Source organism: Anticarsia gemmatalis, chromosome 24 (assembly GCF_050436995.1).
Source record: "Anticarsia gemmatalis isolate Benzon Research Colony breed Stoneville strain chromosome 24, ilAntGemm2 primary, whole genome shotgun sequence".
Taxonomy (NCBI): Eukaryota; Metazoa; Arthropoda; class Insecta; order Lepidoptera; family Erebidae; genus Anticarsia; species Anticarsia gemmatalis.
In genome coordinates, this window is record NC_134768.1 from 4,718,862 (window position 1) to 4,741,302 (window position 22,441).

The following is a 22,441-nucleotide window of genomic DNA, read 5'->3' on the forward strand; positions in this document are numbered from 1 at the left end:
AATTTCGGTCAAACAGTTTAGACGTGGCACGTGTATCTATGAAGCCCTGACCTTTCAGTGCACACTGTCGGACTGTCGGCTTTCCCAGTATACAACGATCTAAATATAACACAGTTTTATTTGTCAACTTAAATTATTGATGTTGGGAATCGGTTTGACTGTGGCCGAAACCAGTGTAAAGAGGTTTTTTTTCTTTTGACTCATTAGTACAGACTATATTTAGCTAGAATTTTGTTTTCTAAGCTGCCTGTTTGTAGAATTCTATGAAATTTAATTCCGCTTAAAAAAGTCTTTTATTTTGTGTATTTCAACACTTTCGTTATCATTGCTTTGATCCATATGCGTTGTAGTAATATTGTGATGTGTCTGTAACTTTGGCTAAATAAATAAAAAAATAATGTAGTTGCTATCACGTTTGCAAATAATCAACAATATTTTTTAAAGTATTCCGCTTATTATCGTGATCGAAGTTTATTGTCATCCTCTTACCACATACATATATGCATACATATGCAAACCACAGAATGCCACTTGTAAGATCCTTACAAACTTCCAAAATCTCTTACTCCTATAACTTACACCTGTAAGAGTAACATATGCATAGTCATGTTAAAGCGGTCAAGTGTGTACCGTACAATGTGTGAACGTTACCGATTCAATGAAGTCGAAGGTGCGGTGCGAATCATTTCAGGTGAACGAGTAGACCATCCATCTGTGAGTAGTACTTAATATACTGTTAGATTACAATGTTGATTTGAAATTGTGTTTGAAGTTCACTTTTGTCTCTATGATTATAAGTAAGTTGGTTATTGAAAACGTTCCCAGCCGATTCTGATTGATTGCATTACATGTGGGATTTAAACTCACAACTTCAGCTTATCACGTATCTAGACAACTAGCGCGCGTTAAATTGATGGCCCTTATTCAGTACATTTAACGTAATGTGTGAATCACAATAATCTAAAGGAGGACTCAATTTATAGCTTAAGGTTTTGAAATAGCTGTCAACGCAAATACGTGATTGCCCCACTGGGCTGCAAGTTTTGTCTTATTTGATTCTTTGAACGTATACACACAGTTTTTTGCCTAGCTTGTTCGAATAGTAAACATCAACTGAAAATTACCTATAATTTCATAAAAAACATGTTTTCTACAAACACATAAAGGACAAAGGTAAATAAAACATGCCAAATCGAATCTAATTTTTATTTCGTCGCTTTTAGGACCCCTACATAAGAAAAATACAACGATGCCAAAAAGATAAGAATTCCATTCGTTTTGCTACAAAGTTTTCCATACATTAAGGATTTACATTTTCACAATTGTATTACGACGACAAACTCTAAAGATAATGCTGTCACATCGAATATAACATTTGTTTAACAAAACCACAGAGTAAATACCATTAGTGATGAATGTAGGATTTATGTACAATCCAGTGAAAGGATTACGGTTTGTTGACTTTGGTAGTACTTTGAAAATATTAGGCCTTAACTCTGTCAACGCCAACATGTTATATTATTGATATAATTCAGTTTTTGAGTCTGTTACTCTTCTTTTTATTTGATATATGTAGGTATAACGCGGGGCGTTGTGGAGGTTTTTTTTACCCTTTTAAACGTTTTTCGGTATATTAATACGACATGCCATTTGAAAGGATTGTGTTCAAATAATTCCAGTTTACATGAAACAAAATACTTTTAAATATTTGTCTCCATTTATCGTATTTTAAATACTTTAAAGGAGACTAAAAATACGTAAAAAAAATTATGTATATTTTTTGGAATTTAATATTACATTCGATATGACAACAGTGTTTACATCACCTTAGATTATTGACAGAATAAATATAGTTTTATATAAATAAATAAAGAACACAAATAATTAACAAACGTAACATGTTTTGTACTTTAAGAGCTCTATTAATTATGTACAATTTACTAACGAAAATAAACTGAGACTACAAGAAATTTGCCGGGCGTCAAATATCCACAATACGCATATTCATTATAGACTGTTTAAATAGACAAATCTATTTTGATTATTAAAATTGGATGCAAATAAAAATAAACTCACATGAGTACTTTTATTTCGGTCTTTTGAAAGAAAACCTTTTCTGCATTTTCTTGCTTCTATAATTTCTGAAAATATGATTTATGGAACCAACTTAATAACATAGCAAACTATTGAAAACAATAACATTTAACTATTATTAACCAAATTTAATCTGTCTACACACAGCAATTTAAGATGTAATTCGTCAATTTTACTTTTTTGTTATTGCTTATTGTGTTAATTTTCGTATTTATTTGACGCCTCGGATAAAACACAAGATAAAAGTTGAGTTCACCAAGTTATTTACTAAATCACAGGTCTTAACATTACACCCGTTACTTGATACATCTCAACGTGAAACAATAACAAACAATATTAATATGTATACATACTTTGGATGGCAGAATACGGCATTAGTTCTAACTATTCAAGATTTACAAAATGAAATAGGGTGTACGCTAAAACTATCGCGGGCACGGGTCGACCTCAAACGATACATCATAATATTGATCAATATCATAATTTTTCTTTTTGTTTTGTGAGCCTATATGTCTATATTGATAGATACGAATGGATCATAAACATAATCCTCTTTTTGTTTTGTGTTGTCGGGTAAATGTGATATAAGCAGTCTGTTTAACGTTTATTTTTCAAAGTTAAGTTATGAAAGATTCAGATAATGAGACAGCTAATTACAGAGTAAACCACTGTCATAATTCTATCTGATAATCTTACCGATACTTATTCAAAAGAAGTGAACGCGGGGCTTAATTCTTTAAGTTGAGACAAAAAGTCGGTTCTATGCGCCTGCGCAAGTTTTACCGTACACCCTTAGATCTAATAGTACTGAGAAAGTTTGTGGTCAATATTTATTATTACATCTATTTATTAACAACCACGATATTTATTCACACTGGAAAGAAACTACACCAAAAAAACATTTTAGTATGTACGTTTATTAATAAAAACATCAAATTGAACTGTCAAATTATTTTTTTTCCAAGCGTAGTTTCCCCACACGGTTTCTGCGATATATTCACCTACTATTATACTTATAGTATTATTATTTATGTCTAAAGTGTCATTAGTACTATCAACAATATTTACAACACTGACTCTTTGTTCTAAGTACCTAAATCTATTTTGAAACAAGTGATCAACTAAATAAAATATGATTATGCACCAACACATATTATTTTATAATATATAAGCATACATTATTATGTTTTTAATGAAGAAGAACACTTTTTGAAGGAAAACTAATTTAAAACATCGCTGTGAAAGTTTCGTATGACAAGAGTTTCATTCAAATTTGCGTAGAGTCAAAATATAAATCTGCTTTAGTGTGAGTTGCTATAGAGTGTAGACATAGCAAGAGATTTATTCTAAATTATTATAATGTATTATTCTGTTCAATATTTACCTGGCAGTGCCTATTTATTATTAATTACTGAGAACAACGTTACTTCGGATAGATGCTTTACATCGTACTATTTACATAAAACATAGATACGCTATATCGTATGAAAACAGATAAATAATAGAAAATGAACAACAATGAAACCCAAACAAAAGTTGAATTTATATCTACTATCACATGGATTAATACTTCTGACTATTTTAATGTCATATACATCATATAATATGTAACAATATAATACATTTCTATTAAATTAAGTTTATGAAATTCACAACATCTCATACATTAAGAAACCCCGTTCTCAAGTAAATTACCTCTTTGGTCATTCCGGAATTATTAAATAACTCACATTCCATAATTCTACGTATTTATAAAGTGACATAATTACCATGTGATTTAAATTACCTTATATTTAAACGTACATTTATCTGATGTCCACAGTTTACCCCTGCAAAGAGCAATATGTGACCACGACATGTGTCGAACATAGACAATAAATTATTTTACTGCTGTCACCATTCTAATTAATTTAACGTGAATAATTTTAATATGTACAATATATGCTTTGTTATCTAATACACATGTCCACACATTCGCTACTTGCAGATATAAAATGGCTTAACATTATTTACTTTACATCATCAAAAGAAACCTCGAGTACATTTACATAAGTAACGACTAGTTGGGTAGAAACAGCCTTTTATAATACACAAGTTATATAAACGAATGAAATCGACAAATTCAACATTGTTAGACCTCAGTTCTATATAAAAAGTCTTAATTAGATCACAGTATCTAGGTCTCTGGTATCGACCTCCGGCATTGTCAATCATAGAAAACTCTCCGAAGCTCGGGTTTCCTCCCTGTCGACGGCAGAAACTATTTCAACACCCTCATCGTAGTTGTACAGTTTGGTCGTGTTGTTTATACAATAGTGTTGATCAGGGTCACCGTACTGGCTGTGGTAGAACTCCTCTCGCATCATATGGTTCAAGTTAGAACATCGGAAGAAGAGGATCTCTTGGAAGGGCTTTCTAAAGTCCCTGTTGAGGGTCGCGTAAATGACTGGGTTAAGCAAACTGTTCAGGTAGCCCAACCAGAGGAAGATGGCACTGACTGCGTCAGGGATGGCGTCTTCTTCAACGAACGGTCGAATTAAGGCTAACACGAAGAATGGCAGCCAGCAGATCACGAATGCTGACATTATAATGCCGAGGGTTGTTGATGCTTTGCGCTCTTTGGCTAGTTGGAACCTCAGCTTCTTATTATGTGTAGCTGATGGATGGAGCAAGTCTTTGGCGATGTGGCTTTTTTGAGCAAAATTGGAGAGCGACGATCGAATCCTGTTAGTCGATACTTTCTGACTGCTTTCAGAGGACTGTCTTCGCCTCTCCTTGACTGTTAGTTTACCAGGAGCCACCTGTGTTGGTGACTTGTTTATGGTGTGGATGGGCATCGTAGGAGTCTTTGGATGCTGCAACATCGGGCACTGTGACTCGTTAGACTTTCGCTGACCGCTGAAGCATCTCCCGATGGTGCTTTCTGTTTTATCTACGCTACACTGTAACAAAGAAATAACCATATGTATTTCCTGTTTAAATGTTAACTAAAGTGTGTTGGATAAACTAGCCCAATAAATAAAATACAATTTCTCTTTTGACTAAAGTTATGTTTTGTTAGAGAATTAAATGTGCGTGAGTGGCCCATATTTTCTTATTAGGTGTTCGCGTCTTTTATACAACAAAAACTTGGACATCATTTATCAAGAAACTTTGGAACTTAGATTTATTTTTCGTTTTTCCTTAGAGAGACAAAGTTTACATTGTAAGAACTAATTTATATAAACACTTACGGTGGTGTTTGTGCTCGCTGTGGAGCCTCTCGGGGGAGGCTGCGACTGGGACTGGTTGCCCAAAAGTTTTGCTTCCGCCGCTCCGCCATTCTTCACGTTTATCTCAAGGTAGCAATGTGTCTCCAAGTGTGACTGAGCTCTTCTCTCGTCTTTTACAATCTTCCTAGCAGCGCTAAATATCTTATAGTACACCACTACCATTACAGTCAGTGGTATATAGAACGAACCCATGGTCGCGTAGATTTGGTACACTTTGTTCTGTGACACAGAACAGAATGTTTCAGTCTTCTCATTACCTAGTATTAGGACCGGCGGCAGGGATATGAAGGCTGCGCTCACCCACACAATGAACACGCACGACAGCATTCTCCGGGGAGTTCTCTTAACACCATATTCTAGAGGTTTCGTTATCGCGTAGTACCGATCGACGGAGATCATGCAAAGATTGAGGATGCTTGCGGTGCAAGACAAAACATCGCTCGATACCCAAAAATCGCAAATGACCGGTCCGAAAGGCCACGTTCCCATAATATCGTACACGGTGGCTACAGGCATCACTATCAATGCCACACAAAGATCGCTCACTGCCAGCGATACGATTAAGTAGTTACTCGGTCTTCTCAATTTTCTAACTAAACGGACAGCAACACATACAAGTATATTCCCGATGATTGTGCCTACTATAACTATCATAAAAAGTATTATTAGGAAGATGGTAACGGGAAGTGAATATTTTGAATGTTTAATGTGGCCGGGTCTGTAAAATGTGGAGTTGTCTTCTAAGAGTCCAGTCCAGTTGCCTGTGGAGTTTATGTTACTGGCATTGAACTCCGGACTAAGAACTGGTTCGAAGTCAACCGAGGCTAGTGCCGGTTGCAAAAGAATAGATGCCAGTACGAGAAGACACGAAGGTAAAGCAACAAAGCTAGGCAGTGAACGGTAGGAGTTATGACTTTGAGTCGCCATACGAATCCCTTGGTTGGGTGTCGATTAATTTGTTCGTATTCCCGACGTAACCATACATTGGCTTTGTTTCTCACTGTGTATGTCTGCGATGCTCAAATTGCGTAAACGAATCAAGTTTGGAAAATAACCTCGTCGCGAAGCTTTTTGGTCTTAGAGTGGCGCGTTTGATTACAATTGAGAATGGGCTTTAATTGACATATTGCTTGGATTGTGTTTTCAATTCGGAGCAGAGCCATTTGACTGTGAGATGGCGAGGAATTGTGGTCCTTGTGCTGTTGTGATAGGTAATGTTTTAGTTTGAGTTGGTTTCTTTGGCTGGAGTCAGCGGGGTGTGTTGTTTTATTGCGCGAGGAAGGCGGCGCGAGCGGCTGCTACTCCAATATCCCGGCTGCGGATTGCTTCATTAGTGCCGTTGATTGGTGAAGAAAATTTCCGATCTGAAAAGAAAAGAAAACATTTTTAAGTACATTTCGATGAAGCGGCTAAAGGTCACCGGTAACTTAATAAGTTACACTATTTTTTCGTACTTTATTTTCCTCTTGACGCTTTTTGACTTCGATAGTTTGTATATTTTATGGTCTCAGTTTTATTTTATAATTTTGTACCATCGTTTACTAAAAAAGAGATAATATTTTATATGAATATTTTATAACTAGCATTAAACATGTGATTTGGAACGAAAAATATAAAACTAATAAAGTTTTCAACAAAGCCTAATCCCGATTATTACTAAAACATAGTAAGCCAACAAAGTTATTTTAAATTTTATTAAAAGGTTTATAATATTAAAAAGTTTAATGTTACTGATATAGTTGTACAATACACTGTAGTTGTTTCAAATAAACTCAGTTTATCTCAGTTAACAATACTAAGCTAAGTCCCTGGCTCTAGAAAATGCAGTCTTGAAAAAGAAAATTCAATTTAAGTAGTTCTTTGGCGTGAGAACAGATTTTTCCTCGTTGCGAAATATTATTTTCTAGTGTAAATTGCAGCTTAAGAAATAAGATATTTAAGTTGAAGTAAATTTAAAAAAATATATTAAGTGTTTGATGAACTTTTACGATGTTATCATAATTTTATATTATTATTTATTATTAACTGGTAAAATACTTAAAGTTTTCTGTGCTTGAGAATTGTTTCGTTTTTGGGTTTGTTTCAGCTTTAATATTTAATTTAAGTCCGAGTGAATCCTTAACATAATCAGGTCATAATCAGCCAAAAGTGCAATGCCACCGTTTTTGTAAGCTAGAAGTCATACGCGATTTCCACAAAATTGCATGTTATTTTAAAATTCTGCATATATGCTTCAAATAATGTAACCATGCAAACTTATGGCCGTGATTCCGAACAACACGTAAAATACCATCGATTTTCACCACACCATATTCTAAAATTCTACCAATATATTATCTACATATAGCCATCGTCGTTTAGCCATGAGTCGGCGTATTCCACCGACGCGGCGGGCGCCATTAACGGAAGCGCCGCGTCACGGCCTCAGGTGACTGTAATGTTTTAAAGTGAACCGTGTGGAACCATGCTGTGATTTTACATGGCCTGTTCTGTGGTGTCTATTTAATAACGTATTGAGGAGTTTAGGGACATTGTTTGGGGTTGCTGGCTTTGTAAATATGGCTGTACAATGGAAATAACTGTGTTTGTTAGCATGCTATATGTTAAACAGCTATATTTAGCTTTTTATGATTTGTTTCTATGATCGAAAATGGGTAGATGATTGTCTGATTGTCCGAGATATCCGATCCGTTAAAGAAGCAACTAATTGTTAATTAAAAAGATCTACTAATTCTTGATACATTAACATCCAATGATTAGGTACTAGCATATGGCAGAAGAACTAATCCAAAAATATTTTTAGCTAGTAGAAACGTCTACAAAATAATAGATAAGAAAACAGTATTTCCAAGTTATAAAGCTAGTACTTAAAATATAATAAAACTCGAAAGATGATGCACAAAATCTAAACTTAAACGACAGAAACGTGTTCTAAGAGCTATCTCTAAAAGGCGACAAAACAATTAACCTGATTGATAGCCATCACACAAAACTGGTCGACACTAGAATAGGTCCCTCGCGCCTAATAGGGACCCAGTGACGTAATTATGACGCTATATACATTTTTAATTATTATTTTTACGAGCAACATTGAATGTTAGAGCCGTATAATATTTTTTATGTAGCCTTCGTGTAAGGTAATGAATTTTGTGCCTTTGTCTCGGTTTTCGGTTATTTATAGATATTTCGTAAGAGTAAAGTATTGTGAATTTTAATGAGAATTCTATTGATTATTATTTGTGATGATATTTACATCTGTATTTTTTTTATTAATTGAAGACAGTATTCTTTTTGTGTTCTATGCCTCGCGTCAGAAGCGGTAAAACTGTAAGTAACCGGTCTGTGCTTTACTTTCGGTATTGTAATTGCCGTATGAGGTCTCAATGAAAGTATACCTCAAGAAATTCAAAGGATATTTTAGTTACACTTCCAGATTTTAACGCAATCGTTACAGCCATTTAGCAGTTAAAACTATAGCAGAAAGATGTTTACGTACATTTATGTAGATCGTATACTAAAAAATATGAAGAATGTATCAGTTTCGTAATTAAACAATTACTTTCTTCAATTTATAAACTCTTCCAACATAGAGTAGAATAAAATTTAAATAAATATTATTCAAGGAGATCATCTTTATTCTATCTCTTGAGAAAATTGTAGGCTGTTTCTGAGACCAGAATAGGCAATGTCCCTAGACATAAATTATATTTAAGATTATGATAAATCTCATGATAAGGCAATTTATGAAGCGGTTAAGGGCCGGAACGCTTTTAAGGGTTAACCAAAAATGACTAGGATTTATGTTAAGCTATATTTTAAAAGAACATGAAAATATACACTTTGCAAACTGTTTGTTGCTGACTATTTGCCAGCATACTACGACTTATACGTGTTTAACTTACAGTAACCTGTCGATCACGGAATCCCGGTATTAATAACTTATGGCAATAGGTTCATACTCTACAACATAGTACTGAGATTGTAAAATTTGGGATAGGAATATTTGCGAAAAAAAAACTAAGAGATTTTTCAGAACAATTGTATATTGAAATGCTTTTTAAACCTGTAAAATAGATTCAATTATACTCAGCAGTCAACTATTAGCGTAATAGATTTGACACATCATATGAATTTATCGAATACATCTTTATCTTGGATTTCATTCAGCATTAGTAATATAATAAAGAGAGTATCGAGCCGTATTTGTGATATAAATATCTCATCGATTTGCGTGGGCTGGATATACGTGACAACTGGGGGATAATACTTGGAGTAAGGGATTTAAGAACAGATATTCATCTACTTATTGAGCCAATGTAATTTGATATGTGGGCTTATTATTACGATTACGGTGAGATGTTTACGAGATGTACGCTTTGCTTTCGTAACTTTAAATTCGGTGGCATCGTTTTCGTATCTGCGACTCGGTATTATAGAGTTTTCTTTTTTCTTCTTTTCTTTTCTACTGATACCGATCAGTACTAGCAACCGGCTAGATATCGAGAAATTTTATACGAAAATCAGATCAGCGCCTCTACCGGGCGTCGTAATAACTATTTTTGTAGTACATTTAAAATGTCAAACTCTCGATACTCGGTGACTCTAACTGTAGATTATCACACTTCAAATTAAAAAATGTCTCTAGGAAACATATTAATGCCTATATCAATTGTACACAAAACTTCTTCTGTACCGATAATTTTGTAAGTGAAGTTTGATCATTTCAAACACTAATTGGCTTATAGAACATAATTTTGCCTGTTTTATCTCTTAAGTAGATTAGTATTTTGGTTTCATATTATTACAAAATAGAGATAACTTTTCGCTTTCATATAATTAGCGCCTAATTAGCCTATTACCGTGTATCCATTACAATTTCAAATTCTATCATCTGTCATTAGTGAAATGTGTCGTGAAATAATAACACAACATATGTATAATAGATATTCAAACGTAAATCTGCGAACATTGGTGGCAAATCATTGAGGAATAAATTAACTAAATTGTCACAGTATGTAGCAGTCATGTTTTATTTATTTGCCACCTGTGAACGATTTGTCGCTGCCCTAATGATGAATGGGAATACACGCTGTATATAAATGTTAGAAAAATGTGTTTGGACAGTCACAAAAATGGTGGACCGTTAATTTTTTGATTATTTACTAAAATAGCTATATTTGTCTGTGTGTTTTTTTTTCAGAGATTTATTCCATTGATGTAGTACCAGTCATCAGTTTTAGACGATCATGACGTCATGTTTTTTTTAATCTTCGGATAAATTTTAGTAATAACATATACATTTACGAAGCTAATAAGCTATTAAAGAATTTATGGCAATATGCTTGCTCCCTATTACATGAGACTAAAATTGTTAATCGTTGCAACAAGGGTGTATTCCTATACTTTACGGTATAACAGACGTAAAGTTATAAATGTATGTGTCCGAGACTATTTTAATTTATGTCTCTACCGAAAGACGTTCCAAGAATATTGACAATTCAGAAAAGTATGATGCACATTTTCAGGTTCTACGTTACACAGAAATGGCCTTCTTATTACCATCTAAATAAACGCCTTCATCGCGCAAAATGATTCAACATCACGTAACAATACAACCGCAAAAAACAACAAAAGATAAAAATGTTAAGACATATCTTAAGACTCCTACATGTTCCGGTGTTTACGTTCAGTAATGCGTGTGAGAAACAACCATTCATTTTATCTTACTGCCACTTGAGTGTTGTTTAGAACTAAGTAGAAGAGTGTTGTTTAGAACCTTAAAATTAAGGTTTTTTGTAAGCTTTTGTGCTGTTTTTAAATATTTTTGTAAATTACATGCAACTTTTAATTTATAGCCCTGTAATTATTATTATTATATTCAAATTTTCAGTGTATATGACGACGTCATATTTTCCATACTCATAACAATATTAAATGGTAAAAAGATCGTCGCTCTAATGCTACCAAGTTGAGATTTAACAGTTAATGAATAAAATTTCAATGCTGTATCCGATGAGACTGGGAGCCGACTTCAACATAGTTGGAAGGTTTGCCTGAATCTGAATCTTAATATGTTGTTATCAAAAATCATCTAATCTCACGAATTTTAGAATATACAAGCGTACTAAAGGAAAATCAAAGCATTTCATCTTATCTTTATTCGTAAAGAAGTCTCTGTGAAAACTCGAAACATGCACGACAATAATACATTAATAGATAACCAGAGGCTGTCAACATTTTCCTTATAAGAGTACGTACGTGTAGCAATTGTCTGTACATATGCCGACAATGGACACTTTATATCAGGTAAAACGTTGACAGTAAGGAAGGTTCGACCTCCCTATTATACTTGACATAAATACTGGCGTCTTGGGAAAAGAACTGGAAAAAATGTTTGTAACACGTGAGATAAAATATAAAAGAAATTGTTACAATGCTTGAAGTTTTGGTAGCAAATATTTTTGTACAACATTTGAATTTTGCATCGTTTATAGAGGTGAGCATAATAGCTACAAAACATTTTTTTTCAACTTGATACTAAATGTATTTCAAATAAAGCTTATATCCAGCCCGAGTATTTATGAATAAATATTAATGTTCATAATTTTATTTTAGTCCCAAATATCCAAACACAATTAGCATTTGCGACTTATCAATTCATATGAATTCGTATTCCATCTATCTAGATGAATTGGTCTCTTTATGTTTGGACGATATAGGAAATATTTATCTACGGTTATCTAGATTAAATTGAACTCATTTTTTTATATTTTGTGTCTTTGTATATTCCTAAAAGATCTACGTGACTGGAAACGAAAAAAAAAATAACACACAACTCTATAAAAATGTGTGTCTGAATGTAGCAAAATATCTAAAGCGTGGTATCCTGACATGTTTACGATAAAGACAGTACTTTGTTTCACATACTCATATCCTTGAATCGTTATTGCAAGCCATTCAATATTGAGCCAGCGAGTAACTGCGTGCTTTTCATCCCCAATAACATTATATCAACCTGTATTTCACTTCAAGATGTAGCTTATAATATCCCAGGCTTTATCGTTTGTTATCTTATCTTAGATTTATTATTCAAAATATAATACTATATAATACAAACTCTGAAGATATATTTTTGATCAACTTTATTTTCATGAACAAGCTATCATCAAACTAATAACAATAATATTTTATTCTTGTTTCGCAAATTAGCCTCGCAATGCTCATACTCGTATTAGGGTTTATCCTTAGTAAAATAACTGAACCAATAGATATTATATAACCATTGGTACTATAACAATCATACTATAATAATTTAAATACTTTCGTGAAATAATAATGTATTGAATTCGTTAATCACTAAAAATAAAAACAGTAATGCTTAACAACGCAAAAGGTACGTTACTTCAAACGATTACTGTCCCAAACAGGTCATAAAATAGTCAATAAATGCAAAAGTATCATAAAAAATAAACCTACAGTGGTGAAAAAGATACATCCAGTATTCGAAAGATCGATTGCTCTAACGGATAGTGTGGCCTATTTCGTCAATAGATTCGAAGCGATATGATGGATCTCGCGGTCTATTTTTATTTTATTCCTCTCCCAGATATTCTAGGCAATTTATAAACTTGGTCTTACTTGTGTCAAAAGATGAATTGATATTGGTCCAATATTCGTGCACAAGGCTATTTAACGAGTGATATGAAAGAGCGCGAGATCGATTAGTTTGTTTATTGATTTTTCGCCCGCTACTTTAGTTACTAAGCGGAGATGAAATTTGTATTCTGAGTGACACTTTACGAACATGTATTATGTATATCGTGTTGTTATTATGTATTCAGTGACTTCACTATGTCCGCGAGGCTCAAGGGATTTGTCGTGCAAATAAAATGTGTTTATGAAATCTGTGTCGTGTGTAGCTATTAAGTGATATGAGAGTCAATGATATTTAAAGTGACTGTTTTTCAAAAGATTTGGCAATAATATTCAAAGTGTTTGGCAAGACTTTTAGTTTCGAATTAAAAGTACTTAACTAAATTGAATGTGCAAATAAGCAAGCGTACATCTTGAATAAAGTTGTGTAGTCTTCTACAGACAGTCAAAGTGTCTCAAACTTCAAGTACTCTCAAAAAAGCTCTCTGTATAAAACTTATAAATATGAACAGTAGCTACTTCTTTCCGACGACACCCAAGTATACATCCATATTACCTACAAGAGTCTTCCCAAGGCTGTTGTCCAGTCAAAAAGGGCGCGCATGAAGGGCATTCTATATGATTTATCGTGCCTTGTCCACTACACTCGCTGTGTCGACCCACATCACTTGAATTTTGCCTCCTCTTTATTCCCCTGTCTACTTTCTCATCCCTTTGTGCCCTTAGAATAATTAAAACGGGTATTAGTTTGGGCTAATTAACTTTAGCAAACATACCTGATAACATAGGATGAAAAATGGTCCCCCAATTTACCTATTACAGAGACAAAAGATTATCTTCGAAATTAATATCTTTGTTCAGACTGACGCAAGATTTTGCGCAGTTGATATTGCTTCTGACAGTTGATTTTAAAGAATGAATGAATCCATAATTTAAGACTTGAATGAATTCAGGAAACCATTTCCATTTGTAATTTAGATAAAATTTTGCGAGCCTCAAAATTCGTAAGTAACCTTAGTCGACGTTTAACCAGAACGTATTTCCTCCTTACATAATATATCTTCATTGTTTTACACGCAAAAACTGGAAAAGTGAATAGAAAATTAGGGGCGTACTTTATATGAATAATGCGAGGCCGGGGCCGGATTACGGTCGGGTAGGTCAAAACGCCGAAATGAAGGATTAAGTGGTCACATGTTGCTGAGACATTGGGTCCTACGGCGGAGCATAATTACAATCCCCAAGTTATTACAACCCACGGATACCTAGGTACATAGGTACACAGGCGCAGGTTTACACCAGACATTACGGGTAATGGGTTGTGTCGAATGGACTCCTTTTGGAGCCTTTCAACCAATAATTTCGCTAATGAAAGGTCCAGAAACATCTGATCTAAAATTCAAAGACTTGTTTTTACGAAAATCGCTGGACGTTGACCGAAACGCAAAAAGGGTTGTGATTTTAGCTTCGTATTTTTGCCATTTCTCACGCCTTTCGGTGAAACCTATTCTATAAATCCGTGCGGACACGTAAACATTTTGGGGCCTATTATTTCTGAAAGCTTTTCAGAAACACGCGTGCGACAAAAAATAATTTTGGTAGCAATGAATTCCCATATCTATTTGTTACAATATCCTGCAATTGAATACAATAAAGCGTTTGGCAGCCGATGTAAATCTTGGTCCGAGATTTATGTATGGCCTACGCATAATGTCCACATTTTGGGGCCAAATTATGGCTTTTATTGCGATGGGAAAAGGACATTTTATTTGGGATTTCTCTATAAGTTTTGGGTATCTTTCGTAATGTGCTTTATAGTGAATATGTGAGTAATAAATGTGAGATATTTACATAAACAGTAGACATTTTGTAACTTTAAGTGAGGGTGCATATCAAAGTTTAGTTGTTAGGGAAGTGGGATTGTTTGTAGCGAGTTGATTGTTGTTTGTTTCGTTGTGATTATACGAAGTAGTTTGAAGGATTGATGCTCGTATGTTATGTAATCTAATTTACAATTTAGTGTAGCGTACAACTTACAGTTTAAAACATATACATATATGTAGTGCTTCGAAAGTTCTTTGAATTTAGTTCTATTTATAAAATACTCGTTGCTTTTAGCTCTTCCATTAGCAGTTATTTGTTATTTTACTACTTATTTTAGTAGCTTTTGCTTTATTAAGCAAAAACCCTCGTTAATCCAATACGAATACGTTTTGAGAATATTAGATTAGGATGGATGTTAGTTTCTTTTATTTATAAGGTACATTTTAAAATACTAACTTATAACCTATTTACGTAATGTTAAGCAAATGCAGTGTTTCATATGTAATTCAGACTAATATATTAAATCACGCCTTTTCATTTGCCATCAGAGTTGTCGGAGATTAAAGAACGCCACTTCCTACGATTTCCTCAAACTTGTTTTGCTTCATTTACAACCAAATATTAGCTTATACAGGACTGCCAGTTACGGGTACAACGCAAGTGACCTTTGAATTTCAGACTAGTCTTAACAAAATACATTGCGTATTAATTAAGAATAGGTATCACCCAAATGTGTGTACAGTGAAAACAAGCTCGTTATTTGTTTGCAGAGCTCAGACAAAACCGCAACCTGTTTAATTAAAAAGTTAGAAAAACGTTCGCATCAACGAATATTTTATTTACGCGTCTGTACGTGTCCTCATTTTTATTTTTATTTTGCCACATAATTATGTTGTTTCCGCTTGAATTTCAGATTAGCGGTCTGTTTAGTATGCGAAAGAGAAAAATTCTCATGTCGAGTTGCGACCTAATTTTAGCCGAGCGAGCATTTTGTGAGCATAAAGGTGTATTCTTTGAGGTTGCGGCTATACAGATACTTGTATCTTTTGAATGGTGTAGTTAAATCTTTTAGCGTTTTAAAGTTAAATATGTTTGTGTTTTTGCGTAAGCAATTCATTTGTAAAACTCAACACACGACTTAACTGTTCTTGCAGATGCTATTACAGCGTTTTTTGTCTCAAACTGAATGATAGATTTGATCTAAATATTTCAAAGTTTATTCTGTAAATAATAAATCGAAAAAGCAATCTACATGCGCCTTATGTTCTAGCCATTGTAGTGAAAAATACTACATTTATTCCATAAAAAAATCGCGTTCTCATCTCATATTTCTTTCAGCATCTACAAACTTTAATAAAAACTGAATGCTAGTTCAAGAATAAGAGAAAACGTACGTAAATCAGTTCTTAGTAAGTTGTGAGACGAGTAAGATAAATAATACGGTAACATCTGCTGGTAATGGCCAATTGGCTCCGTTTTACTTCACAAGTTCTAACAAAGGACTGGCTGTGTCTGTGCGTTACTATAAATGTATTGTGCTGTTCATTATTGAGCTTTTATTTCATTGAAGGGCACATTGAAGTGCATAGAACTGTAGCCAACAGTCGGTACTATCTAGTATTGAGACATTTAAAATGTACTGCAAAAATAGTTCTGATTGCGCCCGTTAGAGGCGCTGATCAGATTTTCAAACAAATTTTCTCAATAGTTAGACGGTTGTTGATAGTCAATGTTTGCATAGAATCGCGCTACTGATTTATCTTTTCCTAGTAAACTGTATTGTTTTCAGGTACTTAATATTTACCTTTATTGAATTGATATTCTGTTTTAGCAAGTCTTCAAATTATTACTTATAGTTTTGTATCTAAAAAATGTCTTATATAGTTCTACTAGTTAATGACAAAATAAGAAGCTTTGTTTAGTTCAATCGACAGGTACTTATGTATGTATGTTACTATACACGTTACGATATTGAAGTATGTAAAGATTTTCAATATTATTCTAGAATCCAGTTACATCAATCATTTAATTTAGATTTTCACCGTGAAATTTTATCTCTTATTGGCAAACAAACTATCAATAAATGACTACTTTCATCCCACGCACACAAATCAATAAAAGATCAATACCACATCCGTTTCACGTAAAATACTGCGAAAAAAATATCTAATGAGCACAATGAGTACTTGAATCAAGGCCACGAGATACCCGCCTATAATATTATCAAACACTTTCCAATATTCATTTAATTAAATCAATTGATAACGAATGATAACGGAAGCTGTTATCTACACCCACGGGTGTCAATATTGGGTACGCAAATTAATATTATGGTGTTTTGATTATGGTGGTATGGAGATCAAAGGGAATTTGTTTCTGCCATCAATTTTGGTAGAATTTGTTTGGTCAGGTTTTTGAGGCGAAAGGTTCTGGCAGAATAAATAACTTGTGGAATTGGTAGATATACACAGTTATACATATGTTCATACATAATACGTCTTTTATGCCTGAAGGTGTAGACAGGGGTGTGATACACCCACGTTTCACTATTAAAAACATTAGTTATTACGTAATGGTGAGCGGGTCTGTTGCCATTTAGTATTTTAACACGCACATTAATGCGATCAAGAACTTAAAGATCGACACTTTTGTGTTCACAAAAATTGATGTTTTATTGGAGCCTAAACTAAATTTAAAATTTGAAACACTTTGATATTAGTATGCCCATTGCCTATGCCAAAAAGGAGTTCTTTTGATTCGAGACACGCCGTTGCATTTTTTTTCATCCACTATTTTTCAGCAAAATTTTGTTGCAGACAGAAATGTAACTCATGAGAGTCCTCTTATATCAAATTCCATAACATTACAGAACATTAACAAGTACATTTTCTCTAAGAGGTTGTATTTACTCCTATATTACTTGTACAGCTGTTTCAAACGCTTTTCATTCCACAGGAGATGAAACGTCAAGTGTGTTCACGCCAACTGCAGCGTTCACACTTCATACTCCCTTAATAACTTGTCGACAGACAAACATTCAAACAAAACCATTTACTTTATATCACCACGCTTGTTGTACTAGAGATGTATATAAGAAACTCTTGTATATACATAACGTAATAGATATAATATACATAATACGTAATGCTTGTCACAGGCAAAGGTGTTAGAAGTTACACCTATAATTCACATTAAAAATTGTTAGTCTACAAAATAGCGGATGAGCCTATTGTTTTATTTCGAGCACGTTGCCAAACTCCGGGCTACTGCAGAAAACAGTTCTTATTGCTTTACACCGGGCAAGTTGTCAACCTCTGGAATGCTGTAGAAAACAGATTTTTTAAAACAGTTCTTTGCCCGACTAGGGAAACGAACCCAAGATTACGTGATCAGTAGTCGTATACCGCTTATACAGAGTCTATTTTTAGATATTACTTAAACAAAGTCATCGTTATTTAAACGAATATGTCATCAAAACACACAGCTACTTTTTGTTAATTATGGAAACAAACATCCGTATCGACAGTTAAAAAAACGTATACGATTTGAATATCTTTATATCAGAGTAGGGATCATAGAACGGAAATGAGGGAAACAGGTACGTTTTGAAATTCGATTTGTTTGGATACTGTTATGGCTTGTTGAATGACATAGAGAGAATTTAAAGATGTTATAAACAGTTTCAGATCTTTTTAGTAGCGCAATTCTGTCGAATATCGAGAGATCGTCTTTTCAAATGTACTGCCAAAATAGTTCCTTCGGAGCCCGATAGAGGCGCTGATCAGATTTTCGTGCAAAATTTTTCTATAGCTAGCTGGTTGTCGGTAGTTGATAGTGGTAGATAATCGAGCTACTGTAGTTGTTATGGGCTTCACTGACGTTGAGGTAATATGAGAAGTCCTCGAGATGAGTCCCACTGTCTTTTTGTGTGTTCATGATTATTGCAATGTCGTTTTTCAAAGGTTTTGGAAATAAGATGGTCTGTTTAATGTAATTTGTCTAGTAGAAGATAATGTGCAGGGGTCAAAGTTTTTTCCATTCGTTAATGTTTGATCGCGACATTTTACTATACATAAGTCATGGAATAATTTAAAACAAAAAAGTGCAATGACCTTATTTCAACAAGTTATGTAAGACGCAAATTCTTACATAATATTTTACTTCCCCATTTGCCTACAAAAGTAACGATTAACTTTGCACTTGAACAAAAATATTCCAATCACTATGTTAAGTATATGAGGCATATCATGATCTCCAATAAAACAAAACGAGGGTTTAATCTTCAGAACAAAAAGCTGTTTTGTTGCGCAAATTACGCTTTTAAAACCATGAAAGGCGGGTTACATTGTGTAACGTTAGGAATATTGTAATGAGAAGGTACCATTAAAATAATTGGGAGCTTGTGACGTAAGTGCGGTTAATTTCAACGCTTATGAAGGTTTTTGTTCCGGCCGTGTGTGGTGAACGTTGAGAAAGGTGTGCCGTCTTTGTGGAAATTCTGAGGTGCAATTCTTTGAACGTAGATACGGTTGTTTGACGGCAATGTGATGTAATTTGGTTTTTGATGTAGAAGTTTATAAAATGAACGCGTTTAGATAAAATTAAACAATATGGCTTTACTTGTATAGTATTTAAGTATATTAGTGTCGTAATTTTTTAAGCAATTCGAGAAAAGTGTCATAATCTTATTGCTTTAGTCTCCAGTCCATGTTCACGGATGCTAAAAAAAGCATTTCGGACAGCAAATTTTGTTAAAACTGGAAATAATAAATTGCTCACAATCTAATAAATGTTAGAAAAACCCATGAGAATCTTTGCTGCTTCAATTTACCCCACGAGGTGAGTTTCGACACTGAATTATAACTCAAAATTCCGATACCGTATAACAGTGGATTTTGCAATAAATCAATACATTTTTTGTTGTTAAAGTATTCTAAAATAGTTCGTGCGTCATTCGAAGGGGCGTGCGTACGTTCACATTACATATTAACGGTTCTATTATCTTGAAGAAAGCTGACTGGGCGCCTCAAATATTTATGTTGGGAACGAATATGGGAGTGAAAGTGTCGGGATGGGACGCTTTAGTACATGGGTTGGGTAGTTTATGGGTAAAGGGAATAAAAGGGATAGTGTAGATGCGTTCATGGTGAATATTTTGTAGTAAACTCGTTTAAATCTATCTAAAGTGATTACATATTCTTCATACACTTTACTATCGTAATTTATTAGTATAAGGTAATTATTCTACAGATCTTTATAAATTTTAATGACAATGCTACAAAAGAATTTGTAAAGTACGCAAAAGAATGTTTTTAGTCATTACCAACTCGCATGGAAACAACGCGTGATCAAAAATGAAACGTAAGCAAAGCAAAATCTAAAAAAAAATATCGTTCATTCTCAATAATATTTGTTTTGATTCTCATATTATCAGCTTCAAAAACAAGGATATGTGCGATTAATGAATATTCAAGCGGTGACCCATGGGCTTTCGCTGGGCTATACGATAACGAGAAAATTCGACACCGAATATTAAATACAATTAAACTCTCACAAAGTACAAATTTATGGAAAAATAAGCTTTTGTAATCAAAAACCTTTAATATATGGAATAACATTATAATCAGAAAAAGTAAAGGAATATTCTAATGAATCTGCGTGGGCTTCTATGTTTGTAAATGTATAATTTAACATGTCTATAATTTTCTAACGTTTCGACGTCTATATTTTTTCTGATTATAAGGGGGAGATGTAAAACGGAAGGCTGCCGGCTTTATCTACAGCGCTACTATCGCAATCGGCATGTTATCGAAAAAAACATGTATGAAAATCTGATCAGCGCCTCTAGCGGGCGCCTTGGAACTATTTTCGCAGTACATTTTAAATGTCAAACTTTCGATACTCGATCGTACCGACTTGAGAGAATCGCGCTACTGTTACTGTTCGTACACATAGAGGTTTGCTCCAACTTTAAAGTTAAAGAAATCGTTTGATTTTTTTACAGAACCTTTGGAAAACATTTCTGCATTGGAGCACTTTGTAAATTAGACAAGGGTCACATATTCAACGCACTCATAATAACAGCAATCTAATCTTCAAACCAGTTTCTCGTGGAAACATCTCGAGGGATCAAACAACGCAATAGGATATATTAATACACCTCAGACAAATCTCGAGGGAAAATATAAGCGTAATATTACCACAGAGTTTACTGAACCAAGGCTTATGCCGATGCATATCTTGCTATATATTTATGCAGATGTCGCACGTGCAGTAGAAATAATGCACAAGACAAAATTAGCATATATTATTTAAACAAAAAATAATCTGACCCATGATTTCATTGTTTTTGTTAACTATATATAAATATATATGAAATATTGAAAATGTGTGATCAGCTCTGGGGACTAAACATGGACATCACAATTTCCGAAATATAATTCACACATTTACCAGTACACCTACACAATGTATCGAAAAGAATATTCTTAATGGTCAAAAAGTTTGCAATGCCTAAGAGTCGCAAAGTCTCACAAAGAAAAATGCACCAAAAGAATAAAGTCGTAAGTTCAAATTACCACTCGTTTACTTACGGCATTTTTGCCCTGAAGTCTCGATACTCGGCTAGCGTGAATATTTGCTCGATACGGAAATTAACTTGCCTCAAGTAGGCGTATAATCGATCCGGTATCATTAACTATTAACCTCTTGTCTGAAACACACCATCGTTAACTTACCGTCTTAATCCCTACTAATCTTAAACGGTAAAGGAAAGATGATTTTAGCTACAGGTTAATTATGTATTAGATTAGCGCGTTTTGATTTAAAAATGTTTTAGGGAAAACGGAAAATTTTGAGTCACATTTGGGAATGAGAAAATATTTTGACAGTCCGCATTTTAAAGGAATAGTAGCCGATGTTAAAATCAAAGAACAATTAAACTTTCTATGAGTTTAATAACTTCTGAGTTTTGGTAGTTTGAAAGATAGGATTCAGATATAAAAAAAACATCTTCAAAGTTTGAGTAGGATTAGCAGCAACGATATTTTAGCTAACAAAAAATTACTTACATAATAATATGTACATACTTGCATCAAATCACGCCTTTTCCTCATTGGGTTAAGCAAAGACCAGAAAACGCCACTTGGTACGAACCTGACTTTTTTGTTTCGTTCGCATCTATACATCTTGTCATTGAAAAAATATTGTTTAAAAATTTATTATTTTGTTAAATTAGTTAAAACTAAAGTAAATATAATCAAACTATGGGGTCAGTAGGTATGTCTAAATATATCTTAATACTAATACACATCACAAATTAATATCCTAAACAAGTTGAAAGTTTCTCCAGACGAGGTGAAGATCAAACAAGTAAGACGTCCGCGGTACACTGTCTAGCACGTAACCGACTGAATTATTCATCAGCAGGCCAGATTTACTCCTACTATACTGTTACATGACATATTAGATTCTTGCTGGTTATTTTGATATCAAATCTAGATCTGTTGTAGTTTATATATTTTTAGTAATGGTGAGAATTTGGTTTGTTTAAAATTGTAGCTAACGCTAAATAAAGATTTTATTTTCTGCTCGATTTT

General features: G+C 33.7%; 1 protein-coding gene across 1 annotated transcript in view; it reads right to left on the reverse strand.

Moving 5' to 3' along the window:
* Positions 1–1,192: 1,192 nt before the first annotated feature.
* Positions 1,193–22,441, reverse strand: part of LOC142983526 (5-hydroxytryptamine receptor 1-like) — a 166,621-nt gene continuing 145,372 nt past the window's right edge. The window contains exons 4-5 of the mRNA XM_076130452.1: positions 5,328–6,730; positions 1,193–5,036 (exon numbers count right to left, since the gene is read on the reverse strand). Coding sequence (XP_075986567.1) covers positions 4,305–5,036; positions 5,328–6,293 — 1,698 coding nt within the window. The 5' untranslated portion in view covers positions 6,294–6,730 and the 3' untranslated portion in view covers positions 1,193–4,304. The remainder of the gene's footprint in view (positions 5,037–5,327; positions 6,731–22,441) is intronic.